This window comes from Python bivittatus, unplaced genomic scaffold, assembly GCF_059951505.1.
Source record: "Python bivittatus isolate LINGU-HERP-01145 unplaced genomic scaffold, Pbiv_v1 ctg000580_np1212, whole genome shotgun sequence".
NCBI classification, from domain to species: domain Eukaryota; kingdom Metazoa; phylum Chordata; class Lepidosauria; order Squamata; family Pythonidae; genus Python; species Python bivittatus.
Genome location: NW_028277087.1, coordinates 1,928,728 through 1,953,294, shown reverse-complemented (window position 1 = coordinate 1,953,294; position 24,567 = coordinate 1,928,728). Strand labels below are relative to the sequence as shown.

At 42.5% G+C, this 24,567-nt stretch overlaps 1 protein-coding gene across 7 annotated transcripts in view; it reads left to right on the top strand.

The window, feature by feature from the left end:
• Positions 1–24,567, top strand: part of PTPRS (protein tyrosine phosphatase receptor type S) — a 220,860-nt gene that overhangs the window by 174,958 nt on the left and 21,335 nt on the right. For 2 of the 7 annotated variants that reach the window (XM_088149345.1, XM_088149341.1), the window contains 6 exons: positions 1,798–1,955; positions 2,416–2,427; positions 4,235–4,347; positions 8,460–8,507; positions 17,841–17,938; positions 22,882–23,005. In XM_088149345.1, coding sequence (XP_088005471.1) covers positions 1,798–1,955; positions 2,416–2,427; positions 4,235–4,347; positions 8,460–8,507; positions 17,841–17,938; positions 22,882–23,005 — 553 coding nt within the window. The remainder of the gene's footprint in view (positions 1–1,797; positions 1,956–2,415; positions 2,428–4,234; positions 4,348–8,459; positions 8,508–17,840; positions 17,939–22,881; positions 23,006–24,567) is intronic. The other 5 variants (XM_088149347.1, XM_088149342.1, XM_088149346.1 and 2 more) reach the window with 3 other exon arrangements.

Below are 24,567 nucleotides of genomic sequence, written 5' to 3'. Positions count from 1 at the left end.
GGGAGTGAACACACACACCCTGCAGATAACCATGCTTCACACATAGTGGGACCAAAGCACAGAGCAGCATTCAGAAGCACTCTTTCCATGATGACCGCCCTTCCAGGAAGTAAAAGGAGAACCCTGACAGTGGAGGCTGATCTGAAGATTGATCCAGAGGAGGGCAGCCAGTCTGGGGTGGGATCTGGAAACCCAGTCTTCTGAGGGTTCCAAGAGATGCATACTTTTAGTTTCAGAGATTATGGGAAGACACAATGTAACTGTTGTCTTTGTGATTCTGAAGTTGATGAAGTGTCAGCCCCACCAGGTAGACCATACCAGGAAATGAACTCCACAGGAGGCTAGAACTACTTTTATTGAGATAGCTACAATAACAGAAACTTGCAGGTTGGATTGTGCTGTACCTTCTGCCCCTTCTTATACCCCAATGGATCTGGGAGGCATCAGCCTGGGCTGCTTCCAGACATTATCTCATTTCTCAGTACTTAAGAGATGTTTCAGCCCCTTTTGCCTAGGTAATGCTTCTTGCATGTATCCATCAAAGTCATCATCCTTACTCTCTGTAGGAAGCCAGAACATGAAAAACAGTTGCGCAGGGCTGGAAAACCACACTGTAGAAATTACAGAGGAATAGTTTTCAGCAGAATCTTAGGAGAAGTTCCTTAGGCTAAGAGCTGTATGTTATATGGTCTGCACTAGCTCTCTTAATTGGGGATCTCTTGGGATGCAAGATTCTTTACTGAGCAGGGGTGGACTTTCCAGAATACCTTTGAAATTTAGGATTCTGTAATAATTTTTAGCTACTTGGGACCCATTTAGGGTCTGAACAGGTTAACATTGGTGCTTTTATTGGAGATCAGGAGCAAACTGGCTTCATGTTGTGATGAACTCTCTTCTGTGTTTTTATAGCTTTTGTCTGAATTATATTTATTTACTGTGCTGTGAATAAAACATCCAAAATATTTTGAGGGGCAGTGGAAAGGGATAAGATTATATGATTTCTTACAATGATTTCTTATAAACCACCCAAAGTCAACATCCATAAAACCCAATGTAGAAAAGTAATAAGCACTATAAAGTACAATAATAAAAATTGTGTGTATCAAAAATACCCCTTCTCCACAGCAGCAATAATAGAATGAGACCATAAAAGGCTATTGGATTAAATTTGAATGCAGTTCACACCACCCATTCAGGCAGGTCAATTAAAGATGTAGAAGCTGTATTTACTCAGCAGGCTAAGTTTATTTAACATTAACCCTGGAGTTCTGTTTTGTTTTTGTTTTGGCTTAGCACTTTGCATAGACCCAGCTGTTTGGTTAAGTTATATGCAAACTCAGAAATGGTCAGTTTAGTAACCAACGAGGATGTGCAAAGCTGACCAGTTCAGGGGTAGACTGGCCCCAGGAAAGGCTTGTTGTATCAGAAACTTTATGCCCAGGACACCTTGAAAAGTTTCTGATTCAAAGGATTTCCTTTAGAAACTCTCAAACTGCCCCTGGGGGAGGAATGGAGAATTCATTCTGGAGCATTTTGGAATCTCTTATTCCCCAGTCAATGAATTTTGCACATCCCTAAGTGACTAATTTAAATCAATTATTCTATGTCCCAACCACAATGCCAGATTACAGTTTTTGATGTGAGTTTTCACTCATGTTTGCTTACCTGAGACTGAACGGTCTGTTTCACATTTTTGCTTTCTACCCCTTATCTACTTTTCCCCAATGAGAAGACCAAGGGAAATACTGTTATGGGTGCGTTCCTTTACATACTTGCTCTGCTTGATTTCTGTTTCAGGTGTATGCTGCCAGTCCCTTCTCTGATCCAATCCAGATGGACAGCTCTGATCCCCAGCCCAAGATTGAAGGCGAGGAGGGGCTGATCTGGGTGATTGGACCGGTTTTAGCTGTAGTCTTTATTATCTGCATTGTTATTGCAATCCTTCTGTACAAGAAGTAAGTGGGAGTGTCCATCTCTCTGGTTTGTGAGGATCCTCCCCCATGGGCTGGGCTGGGCTATTCCTTTTTCTTCTTAAAACAATAGTTTTTGTGCAGAGTCAGAATTTTTCATTGAAGGTCTATGTCTCATGGGGCAAAATAATCTAACTCTAACCCTAAACTCTGACTTTTCCAATCTGGTGCTGTCCAAGAATGGTAGCTATGGGAGTGGGGCCCGGAGAGAGCTCTAACCCCAAACACCTAGAAGACATCACGTTGGGGACAGCTGATATAGACCAGAAAAATCTCACACCTAGAAGGCTGAACTTCCAAAAGTGATCATCAGCTTGGAATTGGGAAGGTTCCTGAGCTATTAGTAGGTTTAAGGATAACCGAGAATCTCTCAGCTAGTGTCTCATATGTGTCTTATTTTTTTCCTTCCACTTCTTCCACTTCTTTTTTATGCTTCCCTGGACAGCAAGCCAGACAGGTAAGAATTTTTAAGATGCTTAATGTCTGCTTTGATGCAGTTGAAAGTCAGGAATACCCCTGGAAACTGAAAAAAACAATAAGTGGAAGAGATGGGACATTTTAGCTGACCTACTGGCCTGTCACCAGCAGTACAAATGCAAGCCAGCGTTAACTCTGAAGTAGAGGGTAGGAGAATTAAAAATCAATCAATCAATCAAGATGATTGCCAGGAGGAACCCTGGGGCAGCTGATGGCACTCCTTCACATCTGTACTTTAGAGCTTGATTAACCTAATGACCTCTAAGTTTATCCAAATACAATTCCCATCATCCCCGGTGAGCTGATGGTTCAAGAATTTGGATGCTGTGTAGCTGGCCCTCTTTCCCTTGTTCCCCCCAATCCTCCTTTAGTTATCAGTGAAACAGGCAGAAAGGTGGTGGTGGTTGTTTTTCCTGGTTGATCTCTGGAAATGGACAGGCTGAGGGTCTGTCCTCACTTGCTCCTAACTATGGTACAAACATGCCCTGGAGACATATTTCTGCTGATGCGTCCTCACACTGTTGCCTTTGCCCATGAGTGAGACAGCTGAAGTCATCCTGAGCTGTTCTGGTCTTAAGGCTGGAAAGGTGTGGAAGGAAAACTAGGTATAAACAAGAAAGAGACAGAAAACAAATCTGTTGGCAGCTCATCTCCAAACTGGCATCTCAACCCAGGTGTCAAAAAATTTGGGGAAAAACTCATTCAGAGGTTCCGCCTTAATAAGTTCATTATAATTGAGGCTGGAAATTCCTCTTTTCAATTTCTGAAGTTCTGCATTTACCCTAAGACCAGCATTAAAGATACCTTCCTGAAGTCTGTGTAGGCCTTGCTTCCTTGGTCTTGCCAAGCAGCATGGACTTTACAGCCAGGAAGTCTGCAAAATCTGTTAGGCTTTGCAATCCATGACCTAACAGTGGAGGGGGACCAGGGAACTGGTAGTGATTGGGAGGAAAATAGGTTAACAGTGGGCCCAGCAGAATTCATGCTGAGAAAGTGTTTTGTTGATTCAAGGTGAGATGGATAACGCTTCATCTTGGTAGTGAGAAAGGTCCAGGGCATAAGGAGCTGAAAATTTCTTCTTCAGCCCTGTAGGGTTTTAAGTATAATTGGAACATAACCAATGATTGTGTTCATGACATTAGAACACAACCAATAGTTGCAAGTACAGTTTTGGAAGTTCCTAAATTGTACAGTACTTGCAGTCACTGGTTGTGTTCCGATGTGCTACTGAATGTGTTGGTTTATATCCATAGAAGAGGCAAGTATGCCTACTTGCATCATCTAATTCTCTCCAAAATTGATTTTTTTTTTTTGAAAGAAACTAATAAAATAATCTGGCTGCGAAGCCTCTGTTTAACTGGGCACTAGCAGACATTGACCATTGAATTCCAGTCCTGAGCAAAAGGTCCCTTCCTTTTAAATGAGCTATCAAAGGTAATTTCTGCATACGCATCTCCAGACTCATTAGCTATCAGGCTATCAGTTGTGTTCAGTGCCTCTCTTAGGTCCATTCTAGTACTGAAAAGTGCATCTTAATTTTCCGGTCTTTGGCAGTGGTAAAGTCAGTGTGTTTCTAGTTTTAATATATCATTCCCCCTGCTACTGGAAGCCCAAAGATTATTAATGCAGATGGCTTCAAAAAAGATTGCACACATTTATTTGTTTAAAGTTGACCATCTTTTGCCTGATTAAGCACTACACGTGCTGTGTGCGATGTTGTTGGGACTTGATCACCTTCTCTTTACCTATTTGCTTGTTTCCTGCCTCCTCCTATTTTCTCCCACCAGCAAACGCAAAGACTCAGAGCCCCGGATCAAGTGCTTGCTGAATAATGCTGAGATCACACCTCACCACCCCAAGGATCCTGTGGAGATGCGGCGCATCAACTTCCAGACACCAGGTAACAAGCTTCATGCCACCCACCCTATTTTCCTAGACAGTTGCATGCTTCTGACTCCAGTTCATCCCCCTACAGGGTTCTGTTTGCGAAGACACTTATGTGTAATTTCACACATGTACAGCAAAATCACCAGGTGAGATACTGGTGGTATAATTCAGCTTTGAGATGATGTGTGCTTTATGTAAACAAACTGACAAACAGGCTCTTAATCCATTTTATTCAAGATGGGCTTGAAAGTCTGAAATAGCTGGATAAGGCTTCTGGTGGGCAAATGGATCACCATAGCTCGTCATCATCTTTGGAGGCTATCATAATGCTGAATAAATTACACTACATAGTGGAATCTGCACATTTCTATGACTTTGCTCAGTTTGTAGAATAGACAGAATTTAGCTTTGCTTAGCAGACAGTGAACATAGTTGACTAATTAGCTGAAATATTTTAAATTGATTTAAAACAATGGCCCTGTTTAAATTTATTTAAAACGGTAGCCCTCTTAAAAGGCTTTTAACTCATTTTTAACACATGCAGTTACTTAAAAAAAATGCAGGTGGAAAGGATTTTAGAAGAAGCCTTCTTCCTTGTATGCAGTTATGTGAATGAGATAAAAAGGGAAAGAGTAAAATGAGAATGCTTCTTGTCATATTTTCTTACTGTAACATTTCATCAAGCAACTGCGGACACCATCTGAGAAGCGGCATTTCCACTTCTGCATTAAAGGAGGAGGAACTGCTTCTTTGTACCTCTACATGGCCCTTCTAAAGCAAAAGCGACATGCAGAATGTTCCCACACAAATAGCAGGTTGCGAGTGGTGTGTACACAGGTGTTTTGGCTGGTGCTTGGAAGACGATGGGGCAGTTTAGTTCCAGGCACAAGTAGTTTAGGGCAGGGAAGGGGGGAAAAGTGGAAAATTCTAACACCCAAAGAGACGGGTAGTAACTGGGTTGGTGGGATATACTACCCTGGATGCTGCGGAGGACAGGAGGAGAGCGAATGCAGCTTCGCCTTATTCAGCCTGTGCAGTGGCTGTTTTGTCTGAAACTCCGAATAACCCAAGTGTTCCAGTAAACTTTTTGGAGTGCGGTGGTTTGTTCTGGTTTCAAAACAAAGCTTCCTTCCGTTTTGTGGACCACCCCCTCCCACTGCTAAGTAAGTACACCCTTTCTTTCTTCCTCTCTTTCAACTTTCGTCTGCTGTTCTTACTTCCTTCCCCACAAGTGGAAATTTAAGCCAGTGGAATGTCAGAGGTTTATGGTTAGATAACCTGAGTGCATCAAAGGTGCAGTCCCGTTGCCGGGCAGGTATCGCCCTGCACAAAGACCTCGGTGACTGCACCCCATCTGCTGCCTGGGCCAGATCTTTTCCCAGAGCCCAGCATTATTTCCCAAGCTGCTGCTTTTTACTCCTGGCAGCCTGACAAAGCAGCTCATACCGCCAGTGCCCAACAAGGCTGCAGATGATTCCAGCGCCGTTTGTTTTGCTCTTCCACTCCCCAGTGTGCAGAAGGAAAATCTGTGTTCCTTTGTCCTTCAAGGCTGCAAGAAGATCTCTTCTGCAGCTGATATATCCCTCTCAGAGGGGAGGTTACTCCACAACCACTGGTTGCAAAGCTGTTTCTTCATAAATACCTTCTGCCAGTGTGAAATGTAGCCTCGGGTGTTTAACTCTTTCTTTCTGTTCTTTCTCCCTCCCCTCCCCCTTTTTTTTAATCGACATTTCTAGATGAGGAACTTAGATTTAGATAAAAGGATTTTGGTTTGTTGCTACCATGGAAGATTATTTATTTTTGGCTTCTGTAATCCAGAATGAGAGGTTGAGTGCAGGAGTTTGACTGTAGATTCATTCATTTATATTTTTAAGGCAATCATTTTAGCCACTTTGGATCACAAAGAAATATTCACAAGTATTTAAGCAGGATTGGCCAAAACTCAGATGCCAGGAGGGAAGGTAAAGGTGTCTCTTTCTCTCTGGCAGAACTTAAAAAGGCAGTGCCTAAATACGGGGAGGAGAAGCACCATGAAGCTCATGTTTGCAAAGGAGAATTCCACTTTCTTTACTGCAGGATTGGAGTAATCATAATTAAAAGAATGACGTTATTTTAATGTTTTAAAAATATGATTTTGGGTGACTAAATAATCCTTTTTAATCTGAACTAAATACCATTTAATGATTTTGGTTACTGCACGTGCCAGCCCTGGGTTCAATGTGGCAGCAGCACCTGGGAACAAATGTATCTGGTTTGCAGAGATAGAGGATTTCAGTCTGCAAGCAAATGCTTTTTTGCTGCCCCAAATCTTATAACTGGACCTGGCACCCAAATGCTTAAAACACCACGCTTCTTGCCTGAAGAGGGTGGGATCTTCAGAAGATTGTTAAGTGGCAGTTGCTGGGGTTCAGTTATCATCCACAGCACCCCCTTGATCAAGGCACTCTATTATCTCCAAACTATTTTATCTCACTGACTTTGTTTTATCTCCACGTGTGTCTCTGGAGATGGAGGGGAAAAGGTCAAAACCTTCTGAATGGTTCAGGAAAATTGGCCAAGTTCTGCCAATATATTCATGACTAGTTGAGTCCGAGGGAAATTTACTTCTCTGTATTTTTCACTGAGAGCCTGTCTGGCTAGCTGACAGGGTGGTATGTATTCTCTCTCTCTGTTTAGCAAAATAGCCCGGCTTTGTGGGTTGTTATAAAGGAGCACCCACCTGTGTAGCACTTCATGACTGAAGCAAATTGATTTAAGCTCTGAATTTGCAATCAAAATTTCAAGTTTGGGGAAAAAGAAGTGATGCACAAGGTTGGAGTGAAGCTGGTGCTGTCAGGGGGATAGTATGTGAGTGTGGCTATTACACACAATGTCCAGATGAACAGTCCCAAGCACTACCTTTAAAGGTGTTAAGGATTTTTGTCTGCTTTTGTTCTGTGCAAGAAGACAGACGCAAGTGGGGTGTTAGCAAAAGGAATCCACTGATTTTAATTATATCAGTTTTTATTTTAATCATATTGATTCATGGTTTATATTCTGAATTTCTCTAATTATTGTAAGCCACCTTGGGCTTACAAACAGAAAGGCAGGCTACAGATTTAGCAATAAATAACAATAAAGAGAAACAGCAGGATTTTTCATAACAAAGCAGAATGACTGCACAATAAAGGCCTCTCTGGGTCTTAAGAGGTAGGATAGGTCCATTAACCTGGGAATAACAGTGAGAAGGCAAGGGTGTGTGTTTTTTTTTGAAATTAGGAAAAGAGGTAGCATCTTGGATGTCTCTTAAAAAATGGTTCCAGGCATATGAAAAGGACTTTTACAGTACAATCGTATATGTATCTGTTTAAATTCCATTGAGTTTATTGGAACATATTCTCTTGTAAATGAATATACAGTTGCAGCTTAGTACTGGTTCTGGAATGGAGAGAATCCACCATTTTTATTTGTATGTTTGATTTATGTGTCCTCCAATTGTTTTGATATTTTCAGTAAATATTTGCATAACTATTCTATTGACTTTGTATTTGTTTTCAGTTATTCTGTGAGAGTCTGGATTTTTTTTACATGCATACTTCTGTACACTCACTTGCATACATATGTGGTATATATATTTCTGTATGTATTTGTGCATAATCTTCATGTATACTAAGGGGTACTAGATCAACTTCTCTATCTCAGAATGTGGGCAAACCAGAGAGGAATGCACCTTTCTAAAGCAAATCTATCTTAAAGTAAACATTAACACATCAGTACATTTTGGCTGCTGTGGAGGAGGGAGGAAAAGGGGGGAGGAAGTGCCCTCCAAGGTTGTTTGCTCAATGTCTCTCTATTTTAATAACAAGATAGAAATACAAACATCTTCATGTTTATTAAAAAGACCTTATACCATTGTGCCAGTATGCATCAAAAACATAAAACATCAGCCTAAAAGAAAGCAAGGAAAACATTTCCTGCATGCCATCTTACTCCTGAAGAAAAAATCCTTTCATTTCCTCTTAAATTTTGTGTTGCCTTTTTTTGTTACTGTTGTTGGTTTTTTTTTTTTCTTGGTTGAGTAGCATTTTTTTTTATACAAGTGTATATATATTTTTGTTTTTCTTTTTGTTTTACTGTTTTCTGCAGATTCTGGCCTCAGCAGTCCTCTCAATGACCCTGAGTTTGACCTTGAAAGTTAGTTCCTGTGTGTTTTCGTTCCTCTCTGTTTCATTGGTTGTATTCCTTTTCCAACCACCCCCTGAAAAATTTGGCTTCCCTTCTGTTGCTCTTCCTACCCTCGCATTCTTTCTCTCTCTCTCTTTCTCTGCGCCTCTGTGTCTTCTGCCATTTCCCTTCTGCGTCTCGCGCCATTTGTTTTGTCTAACTGTGCTTCCAGTTTTACAGTTTTCAAGCCAAAATGCCTTTTGCAAAACGACCACAGCCAGATTTGTGTCTGAATCTTGGTGTGTGCTTATATGTGTCTATTAAAATACTATAAGTCAATGTGCATACAATTAGAGGAACAATGATAGAATACTAATACTATTTCACATTTATAAAGTACTTCAGAGCCAGCTCCAGATGCTAGGAAATTCAGCCTTCACCATTATCAGCATGCTAGGTTCAGATTTTGGAAACCCACATCCACTTGCTAGCCTTCCCCTCCATACATATTTCATTACACCTTGGTTATGTTTACACAACACTGTTAACCAGGACCGTTAAAGATAGCAGTGGCATTCACACAACACTGTAAAACTTGTCTATTGATAATCTTGGTTAGTTTTTGGTTTGCTTTGTTTTTTATTGTTTAGCAGGTGGTGCAAAGCTAGCCTGTTTATGGTTCCGTGCATTCTGCAAAGCCAGCAAACAGGTTAGTTCAGAAGTAGGTTAGGAGTATTATGTGAATGCAGCCCTTCATAGACACTCTCACCTGGAAAAGAAAAAGAATGGTAGGTTAGGTTTTATTTCTCTGGATTTGTATTGATTTGTAGGGATTTTCACTGCTGGAAAAAAGTAATGGCCAAGTCAGAGGCATGGACAAGGAATGTTAGATGCAATGCAAAAACAGGAGGCTGAGTTCTGGAGAATTATAATGCCAGCCAGCTTGCTGCAAGTGCCATGCTGTTGCAGTTCAATCTTGGAGCATCCTTCATCAGAGTCTTGTATGGAGATCGGCAGCTATATAAATTTGATAAATAAATAAAAACATTTTTCTGTCCTCCCAAAGTGTGAACTTCAGTTCCCAGAATTTTCAGAATGACCATATTGGTCAATGAGGAATTCTGGGAGTTGGAGTCCACCCTTCTGGACTTATAATCAGGACCAAAGCTCAGTCATCAAAGGGTGGCCATTTCAAGGGCCAGACATAGTTAGTCTGCAGTGCTGTTGTGATCTTCTCACAAGTCGAGAGCCCAAATCTCCAGCCATGTGGTTGGGGAGATGGTTTGAAACAAAAGTTCTGCTCAGGACAGGACAGCCATGGAAGCAGGTTACAGCAACAAATCCAGGAAGTTTTCGGGATTGGTACCACTATCAAACATACAACCTTTCCTATTTTGCAGCTGGAAGAGTCAAAACCAGCACTGACAGATTCTCAGTTGTTTAAGGTGTTTTGTGTTCCTGCATGTTTGCAAAAATAATGGAACAGGCACAGAGATTCCTCTGTGCACTCACAGTGTTTTATCTGTAGTATGCCTAAGATTAAGGATGTTGGAAGATCTTACGCTCCCTAGGTAGTGATGGAATTAGAGGAAGCGGGTGGGGAGAGGGCCTTTTCTGCTCATGCAGTATTCTACATAAAAGTAATATAGGCATGTTTGTACATAAACATGTTTTTTTTTAATTCCAAATAGAAAACTCATATATCAGGGGAAGCTCTGAAGGAGAATTACTGATATTTGTTCTATTTCAGTTTGCTAGATAAGCTTTGCAACAAATTGCTTTCCAATGCAGCATTGTATTTGATATTTCTGTGATACATTAGGATCTGATTTGTATATTATCCATCAAGGGAGAGAAAATTTTACTTATAAATAAGTAAAAACGACTGAACTAGCTACATTAGAGCCCTTCTCCCTAATCTAATCGTTTTGCTTGTCTATCTGTAAGAAGAGCTTCTTTGCTTTTATTTAATATTGGGATTAAAAAAAAAACCAGTATCTCCAACACATGCTATTCGAAAGAAAGAATTATCCCACTTTTATCAGTTGTCTGCATGATCTTGCTTAAAGGCAAACTTTGCATATAATCCTGTAAAGTAGATCAGTGTTGTTGTATCCCTGCGTTGTAAATACTTCTTTGCGGAAAGGCAATAGAAGTTGTAAAAAGTCTCCCAGGATCATCTAATGAAATCATAGCCAGAGCCATGTTTTCAAAGTCATATGACCGGGTGGCATGAATGAGTGGAAAGTGCTTTTTCTATTCCCCCACCCCCAACCCCAGCTAACCTTATATACAACATTGGTGCACAGCTCTGAAATTGGAGGTGGGGGATTAAATTCACCTTTCTAACTCTTGCTCCACTTCCGACTGGATGTTACAGCTTGTACTGAAGCTGTATTAAAGTGCTTGTATTGAAGCATTTGCTAGGATAGACCCAAACAACAAGGAAACTCATGCAAGCAAGGGAATGGTGTATGCATCTGTGTGTGTGTGTGTGTGTGTGTGTGTGTGTGTGTGTGTGGAGTTCTGCCTTCTTGCCCAGGAGGAGAAAACACTCAGCTCCTGAAACAAGGTCTCAACCTCTCTAGCAAGTTAATGTAATGCTGGCAAGCTCGTGATCTCTCTCGGTTTATTCTGTGAGGATGCACTGTGTTGCCTTTGTAAGTCAAGTGTAGGAGCTTGGTTTACAGCATGGGAGTCTGCCTTGGGATATGTTTGAAGGCTGCCCTTCCCTCCATCAGACTGTTAAATCACAAGGAATGGAGAACACCTCTTGCAGAGAAGGATGGTGTCAGTAGGAGATCTGTAAGGGACCCTCCCGTTGCATGATTCCTGCACGGAGCGGGAGGTGGAAATAGATGATCTCCAAGTTCCCTTCTTATTCTGTAGCCCTGTTCATATAATAATCTTAATAATATATAACTAATTCTTCACTTGTTCTAACCAGGCCACAAAATGCTGCTTCCCCACAATGAAGCCTGTGAGAGAGGTAGGCTCAAGGTCTGGGCTGGTGCTAAAGGAGCCTCTTCCTTTAGTAACATTGAAAGGCAGCCCTGAGGAATCAGAAACCATTGATGCTGGGTCACCCATGACCAAGAGATGTTGGGAGACTGGCAGTGACTAGGATCAGCAAAAGCAAAGGTCACGCTTGTCAAGTTTTCTGCTGGCCCCCTTCCTACTCTGCAGTGGGGAAATATTTGCTTCAAGGGGAAAGAAAGCTGATACCAATTTAGCCAGCTTTGCTCAACAGGTCTTTTCCAGATACGTTGCAACAGGATTTCCAAACCTGAAAGTGCCTGAGAATCTTGGGTTACAGCGTAGTGGAAGTGATTTTTTTCTTTTCTTGGCATTGAAACACGGTAGGAGAAGGAATCAGAGGGGTGCCAAGTCTATAAAGTACCATTTGAAATTACCTAATTGTGCTTATTGCTGGAAAATTGTTTGGAATTTACAAAGGGCAGAGGCTTCAAAGGAACGAAGTACTGTGGGGAAAAAGGACCAAGAAAACAAAAGGAGCTTAAAAGTCAAAAGAGTTGGCTTCAAAAAATACCATAAGCTGTTGTGATGCAAGATAAAGGAATCATAATGACGAACTGGATGGGTTAGATGTGTTGAAGAATAGAAGACAGATTCATGGAAGAGGCATGAAGGAAGATCCAAACATTCAGAAAACATGATTTGACTGGAAAAACAAGTTACCCTGTATGCAAAATCTTTTGGATCTGAACCATTTCAAAGTTGAAACAGGATGCTTCAAGTTCAAATCGACTGACCATGCGCCATCAAGTCAGTGTTGACTCTTGCCTACCACATAGATAGATTTTCTCCATGATGATCTGTCCCCAACCTTGATCCTTCAGATCTTCCAATGGTGCCCCCATCGTTACTGTAACTGAGTCCATCCCCCTGGTTGCTGATTGTCCTCTTCTTCTCTTTCCTTCCACCTTTCCCAGCATTACAGCCTTCTCAAGGGAGCTGGGTCTTCACACAGCATGTCTGAAGTAGGATAATTTGAGCCTGGTCATTTGTGCCTCAAGCAACCAAGTTCAAAACAGGAGTTCAATTGTTTGTGGGGCATTTCTGAGTCTAAGCATAGCGACTCAGGCTTGAAACAAAGCTGTTTCAGGCTCAGGGTGATGGTTTCAAACTTGGGACAGAGTGCTGGTTTGAATTCAGAACATTTTGTACCATTCTTGGGTCTCTCATGGTCTCCCATTTAGGCCAGGAAACGCTGCCTTCTGATAAAAGAAAGGCCGCCCCCTCAGTTCAAACCTACTTACAGAGTTCCAGAAATGCAACTGTTTCTCAAATCCGCCCTGTATTTCAGCATTAGTTTCAAAACTCGGTTTTGGGCAAAACAATCCAAAATAACATCAGCGTGTCTCACTGTGCTTCATTGGCAAAGAAGACCTTCAGCCAGGATAACAGATGTTTGGGCAATTTTGTCTGGCAAATGATCCGACTGCTGGCGGTGGGGAGGCTCAGAGAGCGAGAGTGTATTTCAATTCTCTGCAGTAACAAGATTAAGGAGATTTTGAGGGATTTGAAATGCTAGATGAGAAGAGAACTACTCTATCCCGTAAGATCTCTCTTTCAAAGCCAGAAAATATGGCCTTGGTCAATAACTAGATTTTTCAGAAAGCTGCTTTTACTTTGGAGGAAAAAAAAGACGGGTGGGGGATAAATATTGGTCTGTGTTTCTGTATCAAACTGGACAATAGCATGTGAACTGCATAGCCGTTTAATTTATTTCCCACAATCACTGCAGTTGCCCCTGCCACAGGAGTAGGGATTAAAGCCATCTGAGCTTTGAGTCTGTGCTTCTGCCTTGGGGTACATGAGTGGGACAGATCAGATCTGCTTCTTCTCAACAGGCACGTAGGCGCTATCGGTTCTAGAAACAGCTCCCAGTGAGAAAGATGGGAGTAACCATAACTTAGCAGAAGATACAGAAGTAAAGCTTCCTTAAGTTGAGCTCTGAGCATTCTTGGCATCTGAACAGAAAAGCCTTGGCCATTGCCTTCTTCCAAGATGTTTCTGATTAGTCTAGTCCTCAGTCAAGGGATTTGCTGGTGATCTCCCATCAAAATACTAACCAGGTCTGATTCAGCTTTGCTTGTCCAAGATCAGCCTAGAAGCTGTCACCTCCGGCAGTAACATTGTGATATAGCCTTTGCTTTCATGCAGAAAAAAAGCACTGGGGAAAAAGAAATACTCTGCCTGAAACTGTGAAGAGAATGTAGCCAGTCCAAGCCAAATAGAAATCTAGAAAGGTCCGTCTCTACACTTGGAACGGCAGCAGAAGATCCCTAACCAGAAAGAGTGAAAGTCGGGGGGCCTGAATTAGAAAGAGGGAGACCATGAGCAAAAGGGGCCTTGGCAAGGTGGGGTAAACCACACCTTTCTCTCTCTCAGCAACCCCAGGCAGTATGGCTGACGGTGAGGGTTGCTGGAAAGTGCCGCTCACTGCCTTGAGAGCCACGGTTCTTTAGAAAGTGTTAGGTCTCCTCCTAGAAAGCATCTGGAGCTAAGCGCACCCCAAAAGGAAGTCCAGTTTAGTTTTGAAACTTCTCTCCTGCTACAGTTATCCCCGGTTCAAAGCCTCTTCCTTTTCCATTCTTCAGCAACCCAACACTCCCTTCCTAAGGAGAAAGCCATTAAGCCCCACTGAATTGAATTGGACTTCCTTCCAGATAGGCCGCGTACCATCTGCTGGAGAGGTTGATGAAGAGGACTGGATTTGTCGGTTCCTTCCAACCCTAGGATTTTGTGAAATAAATATGTGCAGGGCTAATCTATTATTGATTTCCTTGGCTGTTAAGGAAGGCAGCTTGTGGAAGGCTGTTGAAGAGACTGACCTGGGAGTTATCCCCACTGATCCCCAGGGGGCTGGCCTCTGAGTAGAAACCGTATTGCAGATGAGCTCATCAACCCGCTTTGTTTTCTGCAGGAGTGAAAAACTGGTTTGGTTCGGTTTTTTAAAATCTGGATCAGGCCTGTCACCATTTTAGGGTATTAAAAAAAGTCAGGAGGTCTAATCTGTTAGAAAATGAACTGAAGGAGGAGATATTTACGTCTTAACAATGGCTTTTTAAATTCTCCAGTTTTAACCAGTAACTGATCTTCAGAAGCCACATAGTCATCTAGGTTTGCTGTCCAAACTCTGGGGGTTGGGGGTGGGGACTTGCAATGCCTCAGAGTCTATCCCTCCCGCATGGGGCATTCCTGTGCTGAGTTTGGTGGGTGCAAAACAGTCCAGACCGCTAGTCTTTTGCAAAAGCATACTGTAAAACTGGTAAATGCAGCACACGCTTTTGCTATGTCTGTTTCAGGTTTTTTTTTTTTCCAGGTTTATTTTACTCTGTGCCGCCACCACTGCTTGCTGATGCTTTTAATCATGCAACACCCCATAGGGCTCGAAATTCTCCATGGCTCCCCGTCATCTCCCCACCTCTCCCTTTTCTGTTTGCAAGGCACTGTGGTGGTTTAACAGAAGGCTAACTAGGGAAAAGTCATTTCCCACGACTCCTGATATATTTTCCATGGCTGCCAGCACTCTTGCCAAGGAATCTTGTCTCGGGCAGAATCCGTGGAGCTTCATGATTAGCCATGTGAAACTTGGGAAATGTGTTGTCCCGTCTAGACACCTGCTAGGGCTTGAAAGCCCTTTCTTAGGGTCACCTGAATTGCCTTGACACCACATGTTTCATTAGCTTTCCTTCCGTGGCTGCCCTCCTGAAATCTGAAGAAATGGAGAAGAGGCTGGAAGTTTGATGATGACTCCTCACTTGCTTGAAGTTCCCAAGGATTGTTAGAAATAAGCCATGACAGTGTAAGAGTAGACCCCCTCAACTGCAATTGAAAGTGGTGGTGGTGGTATTTCTGAGTGTTTCCCTAAACCCTCAGTATTCATAAAACTAGTACTTTGGGGTCCTCATTAAATGCATAGAGGTTTTTGCACAGAAGGAGTATTCACCTTTACCATAGCAGCCTGATGAAGTACAACCCCTAAATTTGATGATACTCTTCTGGGTAATGTGAAGACTGGAGCTAAGGCAGTGATTTCATGCCTTCTTAAGGTGGGAGCATATCCCACTCAAATTGGTGCTGTTGAATAAGCTTGTATAACAGACTTATATTACACAGGTTTCTGGACAATAACCTCCATTAGATGCCTAAACATAACAAGGTACCAGAGTAAATCACTATAATGTTGCAGCATGAACATTTCTTCAAACGTTGCTAATTCCCGATCCGCACCTTCCTGCTGCAAAAGCAAGCAGTGTGTGGAAACCTATTTTATTTATATTTTAATACAGTTGCATTCCCCTTTTATTATTTCTTCCTTCCCTCAACCTGCCCTTACAGTACTAGGCATCAGTCTTGTGATCCAATTCCAGAGTAGCCTCTTTCACAATATTAAAAGTCAGTTTGCCAAGGGTATATATATGGGTGACCACACATCCACCCACACTATTCAAGTCGCAAATTTGCAGGCGAAAGTTCTCCAGAGCCATGAGCGGGGTTAATTCCGAGAAGGAAAAAAGAAAATGAGGCTCATGGCTTAATAGTAATAGCAGTAATCTTTGGCTAGGGTGCCTGGCCCAGGAACTGCAAGTGTGTGAGGATAACATGGAGTTACTCTGGGTAAAGGAAAGGTGTTGGGTTCCAGCAATAAACTGGCATTTTTTAAAATGCAGTTTAAGTTCTCCCCTGTAAAATGATAGGAGGGAATGCACCCCAAAAAGAGCGGTTGAGTTTTTCTACAAAGCTTGCACAAAGAACCTTTTAAAAACTTTTGCCAGAAGAATCATAGTAAAACTCTACCTACAGCAATCTCTGCCCCTTTATTTTCCTTTTTTTTTTTTCCTCTTCCTTTCTCTCTCTCTCTTGCAAACTGGAGCACCAGGAAGAGCCGATATCCAATTAAAAGTGATCATTAAAACATCTGATACAGGGTTTTTCAAATGGGGTTCTAGGGAACCCTGGCTGCCCTGCAAAGGCTGAAATGGGTTCCCTGGGATGGAGGGGAAAACATTCTCCACAAAAGACTAAGGTAAAACTCTATTCAAGGAGCAAAGGCTCCCCCCCCCCGGTCCCTTGCAGAGAGGTGATTTTGGTTTTGGGGTTTTCCTTCCTCTTAGTCCCTAAGATACAGCAGAAACTTTGGGGGAGGGCTTGTCAGCTAACATTCAGAAGCCCCACCCCTCATGATCAGGGATTACAATTTTGTTTTTTAATGAACAGGTTTCATGGCCTGCCAATATTTGAACCCCACTGATCTAACAGAAAAAAGAGGCCTAAAACAAATGATGGATGATTTCAGGAGGAAACCAAGTGTTTCCTAAATTCTGGAATAGTGCCTGTTTCCACACGCAAACTATACAGGCATTTCTTAAGTACAAAATGTTGTGGTTTTTTCCTGGAGACTTTTTTTCCCCTTCTCTGCATGCCAAGAGAATAGTTTTTTCCTACCTTCCCCAGTATGATAAGATTGCAAATAAATGGTGTATCTCTTCTCCTTATGCTGACAGGTGCTAAAGGCAGTTTATCCTGGAAGGGAAAATGACGTTCTGCAAAATCCTCAGGAAAGTTCCCTAGAGATGCTTCCTCAAATGGGGATATTGCAAGAAAGCGTCATACTAGATTGTACCACTTAAATCTGATCTCTTTCCTGTTCCGCCCCATTTATTGGTGGTGGCCAACTCACCTTCTCAGCGTGAAGGCAGACCTGCCCAATCTCTCATCATAGGTTGTGGCAACTTTCGAAAAGCCTGCGCAGGTCTTCTGCACACCCACACACATGCCATGTTCTCATTCCTCTGGGCAACTCAGCTGCACCCCTCCCTCTCTTTGATGCGGACATGCATGGGGTGTGAGATTTGATGAGGATGATTTTTATGGCTGACACCTTTTATTCTCGGCACCTTTACATCCTGGCACTCCAATATGTTGTTGCTCCATTTTATTTTGGGACTCTGCTCACTTTTCTCTTCCTTGACCTGACCTGAAACCCCACCGTTTGAAATGGCTACCAAGGGGCTGTTGTCAGAATCTCTTTGTTACTTGGTTCCTTTAGTTGCCCCCTTTTCTTCTTTCTAAACAGAATGCACATTTTTTCTGACATATGTTGAGAATGGGGCCATAACGGGGAATTTTCTTTTTGAGTTCCAAAGGACACAATTTCGAGCCCTCGATTTTCCTTTCCACTCTATCCCACCTTTTCTAACCGTTCTTTCATTGCAGTTTTTTTTTTATTTGAATAGTGAAACATATGTCATTTTATTCCTAACTAATGGCTTCAATTGAAGGAGAATTTCTCCCTCCCACTCCCCACATGTCCTTTTTCTTTACCCCCCCCAGGTATGCTGAACCATCCACCAATCCCCATTTCAGAACTGGCAGATCACACGGAGCATCTGAAAGCCAATGATAATCTGAAGCTGTCTCAGGAATATGAGGTACGAGTGCAAAAGATTGGAGCAAATTGAGGGGATGGGTTGGAGGCTGAAACCCCATTATGAAAACCTTCCTTTCTGCTCAGAGCCGTAAGAGAATCGGTTATCTGTGCCGTTTGCCAAGAGACCAGTCTGCGCATGCTGTGAAAACAATTTGGACTACTGTATGCATGAGCTCAACCCACCTTGGCCATTGATTAAAGCAGCCTGGTGTGAAGAGGTTGTTTTAATGAATAACAGGAATGGGCTAAATTCATACCAGGCCCGAAACGCTTTTTCCAAATTATGTCCAAAGGCTGAGCTTTTGCCTTACTCTGTCATGATGGCTTGCGGAGGGCTAGGTTAGCACAGAAGCTTTTATTTTCCTACTTTCCCCTTCCCAGTTCAATGTACCACTTTGCCCCAATTCCCAGAAAACCAGGATTTGATTCAGCTCCCCCATCCCAGTGTCTGGAACATCAGAATGGCCTTCAACAAGTCCGCTATACTTTTCACCCTTCCATGCATTGTCATTGGTGTGATGATGATGATGATGATGATGATGATGATTGTTATTTACACACAATCCATCAGATAATTCTGACTGCATCTGGCACTTTTGACAATTGGATCCTTCCCAAGGATCTAGGATAGTACGTGCCCTCAAGTTGTTGTCAGTTCTTAGTGGCCACATAGATTTTATCCATGACAATCTCCCCCTAGCCTGGTCCTTCAGGTCTTCCAACAGTGCCCCCATTGCCACTATAACTGAGTCCATCCCCCTTGCTGCTGGTTGTCCTTTTCTTCTCTTTCCTTCCACCTTTCCCAGTTTTAGGGACTTCTCCAGAGATCTAGGTCTTCGCAGAATGTGTCCAAAGTAGGATAATTTGGGTCTGGTCATTTGTGCCTCGAGTGAGAACTCTGGGTTGATTTGGTTGATGGTCCATCGGTTAGTTTTCTTGGCTGTCCATGATATTCTCAGGGTCTTCTCCATCACTAAAGTTCAAAAACATTGTTCTAAGTAATGCAACTTTTTATAATTGTTGAGTTGAGATTCTCTCCATTCCTATTGTGTCTAAGTATTGTTGTTGTTATCCTTCATGAAAATGAATGTCCCCTCTCTATAATGTGCAGCTACAGCCTAGCTACATATATACTTGATATGCCAGCAGTGACATCAAATGAACAGCAAGATAGACTGGAAATATTTTATCAGAACTGAAAGGCCTGTTTCTGTGTCCTCTTAAAGCCCCTTCTTAAGCTGCCTGTGTCTGTACCAGGGCAGCGAAACAGTCCTTGATTGCTTTCATTCCTTGCAGTAATCTTTGGTTGGTTAAAATCTGAATAGTCCAAAACAGCTCACCCTAGAACAGGCTTTGTTTGTCACTGATGATGCAATAGCATTGTTCTACCCAAAAGATGGTGCCGACAGTGGCATCCATTGACTTGTGGAGGGGGGGATTCAAAATCTGCAACATGATGAGGGTGGCATCCTGCAGATTTTGACACTCCCCTCTCCCCCATGCAAATACCTTGTGTGCAGAATTTGTTTTAAAAACTAAACTCACTAAGTCAAGCTCGGTTTCCAATGACTTTCTGCACGCACCCCTGTAGCTTTCTGTTGCTAAATTGCTAACATTGCAGTTACAACGGTGAGGATCTGTTCTTCTTATCGCAAGGTCTTGGCACCTAGACAATGGGGCCAAGTTGACGTAATAGATTTATTCAAGAGAAAACCCACTGCTCTTCGAACGTCCCCAGCCCGCCTCATTTATTTCATAAAAATGAGTAAGGATAACAAACACCATTGCTACAGACAGGAGTTTCTCACTGTTAACCATTGGAAGTGCATGTTTAGATCTGAAAGTGTGTTCTGCTAGTGGTATAGTTACATTTCATCTGTAGAGTTGCTGTACTGACTTTGCCATTTCCAATGGCGTTATGAATCATTTACATTTTTGGTTTTCAAGAAAAAATAATCAGCTGTAAAAGGCTCATGCCCACACCACATACTTAACACACTTCCTGGATTAACTCGGTTTTCTGAGTTTGTAGTATGCATTCAATAATCCTAAACCATCTTAGGTACAAAAAAACCCAACCACAATTAAGACTAATCAAGTTTAATTTGTGGGAAAGCAGCTGCTGGCCTTCATCTGACCTGCTGATCTGTGTTGCGAACACAGTCAGGTTGTGATATCAGTGATGTTATTCAGAAATGCAAAAAAAGGAATAAGAAATACTAAGCCCAAGAAATTAAAGGTAGGAGATGAGAAAAACAAAAGGAAATATAGCTGAATCTAGTTACACCAATGCTGTTCACTGTACCCCCTCCTCACCTTTCCTTGCAAACCATATCTGCTTCTCATTGACCCATCACAATGTTCTTGGTCTTTCTCTTCCTCTCCACCCATTTACTCTTCCTCTGCATATTTGTTCTGCCTTCAGCCATTGTCCCTCTGTCGTCAGATTATAATAATTAGGATGATTGCTTACCAATTCGAATTCTGACCAGACCAAGGGTGTCACAGAAATGTTTTACAGTACATTTATAAATAAACAGATTTCTCTTTCATTAGGAGGATTGACATTTCCTGCCCTTTGCTTGTCTGTGAATAGTGTAGACTGTGGATAAGCAGTAACTGGTTAGTGGGGAAACGTGGTTCCATGATCCTGCAGCCTCGTCTGACGGTTGACCCGTTCTTGCCCCTTTGAAGGGAGCGAAGCCTCCCTATTTTAAGAAAGGAAAACTGTCTGTGGAAATGACTTACAGGGGGTCCTGGAGAAAGGACGGAAGAATAGAGCAGAAGAGGTCTGGAGAAATGGAGAAGTAATGTTAAACATGGCCTAATAATAGGAAGGACAATGAGGCAGGAGGGAGATCCAAAAACCTGCCCGTGGGTTGGCGGAGAAGGAGGCAGGTGGTTGAATTCCAGCACAATTCAGAGCTAACTCCCAAAATCTGTTTCCAGCAAGCTCCAAGCAGTTTTTACAGTGTATGAATTGCTAATTGCCCAAGAAGATGATAGGAAAAGATTCTCATCTCTGTTGGGGCCTTTTCTAACCCATCTCAGCATTTGGGCAGGGCAGGCAGGCTGGCTGGCAAGGAGAAAGCTAAGGTATTCTCTCTGCCAAGGCTTATTGCCGTTCCCCCCGGTGCCTAATCTGCATAATGTAATATCCAAAAGTGCTTTTTGGCTTCCTTCCAGGACAGCCGCCTCCTGAACTGCAGATCTGGATTTTAAAAAAGAGAGAGAAGGAGGAGAAAAACTTAATGAAATTAACAAGGTGCAGGGTTTGAGAGAGAGGCGGGCCTGGAGCAGGGCAACAGTCCATGAGCAAAGTCTTTGCACTGTGGGGGTGTGATAGTTTTAGCACCCCACAAGACTTTGTGGCGAAGCTTCTCAGGTGCCCCCCTGAGTGTAGCTGGTGGGACACAAGAGGGTGAGTGCAAAGGGAGTGGATTTTTAGTCTTATAGAGAGTAGGACCACGTCTGCCTTGTTCCATTCAAACAGAGGGGAGCTGCTGGCATAAGGCCTTGGACAATGTCCAGAATCTAATTGGGGAGCTGTCGATTGGCAAAGTCCCCTTACTGCATCCCCATGACATAGTCGTTTTCCTCTCCTCCCTCTCTTCCCTGACATTGTTTACCCACCGAATGGCCCCTTTCAGATCAAAAGGGAAAATTATCCACTTGGCTGCCGTCCACGTTAGATTCGGTCCCTTTGGGGGGAAATGGCAAGCACAGACAATGCAAAGTTGCAGTCTTGATGCACGCTTTTTTTTTTTAAGATAATATTTGTGTGTCTAGCTTTGTGCATTTTAGGATAATGCAATGAAAGCATGGAATTTAGGGCTTTTTTTCCCCTTCCTTTAATAGCTTCTAGCTCTCATGGGGTGGAGACAAGCTTCAAAGCATGTTGATCATGCTTATGCAAAGCAAAGAGGCAAAGGGAATAAGTTGAAAAATCATTCCTCCGTTGGTTTGATTGCCTTTTGCCACCTCTAGTCAAGCCTCTATCGTTTTGTTTTGTTTTCTCAGTGCAGAATTTTGATGACTTGCTCGAAGCACAGAACTGGCACAGCCAGCTTAGAATTCTAGAGTTGAGGGGGACCTCAAGTGTCATCCAATCTGATCTCCTGAGACTTCATGAAAACTACAATTCAAGCACCCTGACCACATCTCCATTCAGCTTTTGCTAAAATAAATCTTTAAAAAAAAACCACCTTCTTCTGGGGCACATTGTTTCCTTTATTTCTATATTCTATTTCCAGTTGGGGTGGTCCTGTGACCCCAGGGTGCTCAGTGATTTCTACTAGGATCTTATCACTGGAAACATATAGCCTCTGACTTAGTTGTCTGAGCTTCTGACTCCTAATGGGCCTTTCTCCTCCAATGAGTTTGCCTGATCATTTTGTTTTCTTGGAAGCCCACTGAGTGGTAGCTAGTTTAACCTAAGGATTCAGGTGACTACAGAAGAGGTCTGGATGGACCAATCAGTTGTCCACTTTTGGGTACAAGTTTGAATGAAATGGTCACCGTCCTGGCAGAGTCACCTGTACAGAGTCTCCTAAATGATGAGGACATCTTTTGAATGAAAAAAATTCAGTCCACAACACTCAAAATATTTTGTCACATTTTTTGTTTACACTGACTACTGTAATAGATTTACAGTATTTATACAGTAAACATTTACTGGTTTATAGTCATAGTAATTATTTGGAGAATGGTAGAAGAGGTACTTTCTCTTCTACTCTTGCTTCCTTGACCCCGTACCTTGTAGATGTGTTGGGACCACAACTTCTACAGTTCCAAAAACCATGCTGGCTGGGGATTTGGGACATTTTAGTTCTAGCACTTCTAGAGGGCACCTGACTAAAGAAAGAGGCTTTAGCTTAACTGGATTTGAAGCAGAAAAGGAATGTCATTGTGTCTTACTAGATTTTCTTTTTCCATCTCCTCTAGTCCATTGATCCTGGGCAACAGTTTACCTGGGAACACTCCAACCTCGAGGTGAATAAGCCCAAAAACCGCTATGCCAACGTGATTGCCTATGATCATTCTCGGGTCATCCTCCTGCCTATTGAAGGTACAGATGCAATCTAGGAGGGAGGGGAAACGGGTTGGTCTTTTCAAAAGTGGAGAGTCCTGTGGTGTTTTTGGCTGTCAAGAATTTGCTCTTCCTGTACAAACCTTAGATGAGCTCAAGATGACCCGCCTGTTCTTCTCATCCACCATGTTTAATCTGCAATCATCCATTGTGTAGGTTAGCATTGAGAGGGAGGAACAGAGTTTTTTGTACGTGGGAAAAGCTTGGAGCTTGGACCTCCTCAGTTGTAATCTGATATTCTTTACTGGTGTATCATCCTGGTTCTGGGACCTCATCCATTCACACATGGGGATATTTCCTGCACTGGACCTGAAACTTCATCTTAGGGATAACCATGTTACAGCTGACAGACCCTTAACCTGGTTGCATGTTAACATTCCATTTCCCCAGTGATATACCAATCATTTCAAAGCTTGCTGGACTCAACCTCTTCTGCGATTCAAAGCTCACCCATCACTCACATTTTAATCCTTCTGATACCACAGATGAACCAAGTTTAGGAGCAAAGTTTTGAGTCATGGGATGTAAAAGTTGAGTGCTTTCACTTCAGCAGGGATTCAGCATGATCCTGCAATGATAAATATCTTTCTCAGACCAATGCAGAATAATGAAAAGTGTGTTTCAGTATCCTCCCATAATGCCTTTGGGTATTGCTTTGACTACACAGGCTGAGAATACTGGGAGTTGAAGTCCAATTCACCCTACAGGTTGGAAAAAGCTGGGATAGCCATTTTGATTGCTTTGGTCCCCTGTGAAGATTGTTGTTGTGGTCCTTCAAGTCCATCTTGATACCTGGTGACTACATGGACAGGTCCATGTGGTTTTCTTGGCAACATTTTCAGAAGTGGCTTGCAAGTACCTTCTTCCAGGGTTGAGAGGAGGGGAGGGTTAAAGTCACCCAGCTGCCAAGGGGAAGACTATAACTCAGCTTTCCCTGTTCCCAGTCCAGCATCTTTACCACTACACCAAAGTGGCTCTCTTCTGCAGATTGCTTGAATAAGATTTCAGATCCCCTATGGTCCACTAGTAAATTTCTAAAAAGATAAATTTCAGCAAACGAAGGATGTTTTCTCCATTCCAATTAGGGAATGACCATTTTCTTCTCAATGAGAATATTTCAGACTTTCTTGTTCAGAACTCTTCTTCAAAGCCAGCAGAGCAGAAGGCAGAAAGAGATCATGGGGTTGAGGGCTCTCTCTGTTTCTGTTTATAATCAGTCATAAGCTGGAAAAGAGGGTATATGATGGAGAGAGAATTTGATCAGTCTTCCTACAATCATGTGAGTTTTACCATAGAGGTCATCTATATTCTGCTACCTCCAAGTTTGAATCACACAATGCAGAAAGAACTGATCAGCCTTGACTTCAGTACCTCCATCAAAAAGGAGTGAGGAGAGTGGTGCGTGTGTGCGTGTGTCAAATGACAAAAGCATGGTTGTGCTATTGTGACATAATGTACATTGTGATGTCCTATGTACCAAATGGGTGGAGGTTGCACCACAACAATGTCATGTTGTGTTCTTCATTTTGACCAAAGTTTCC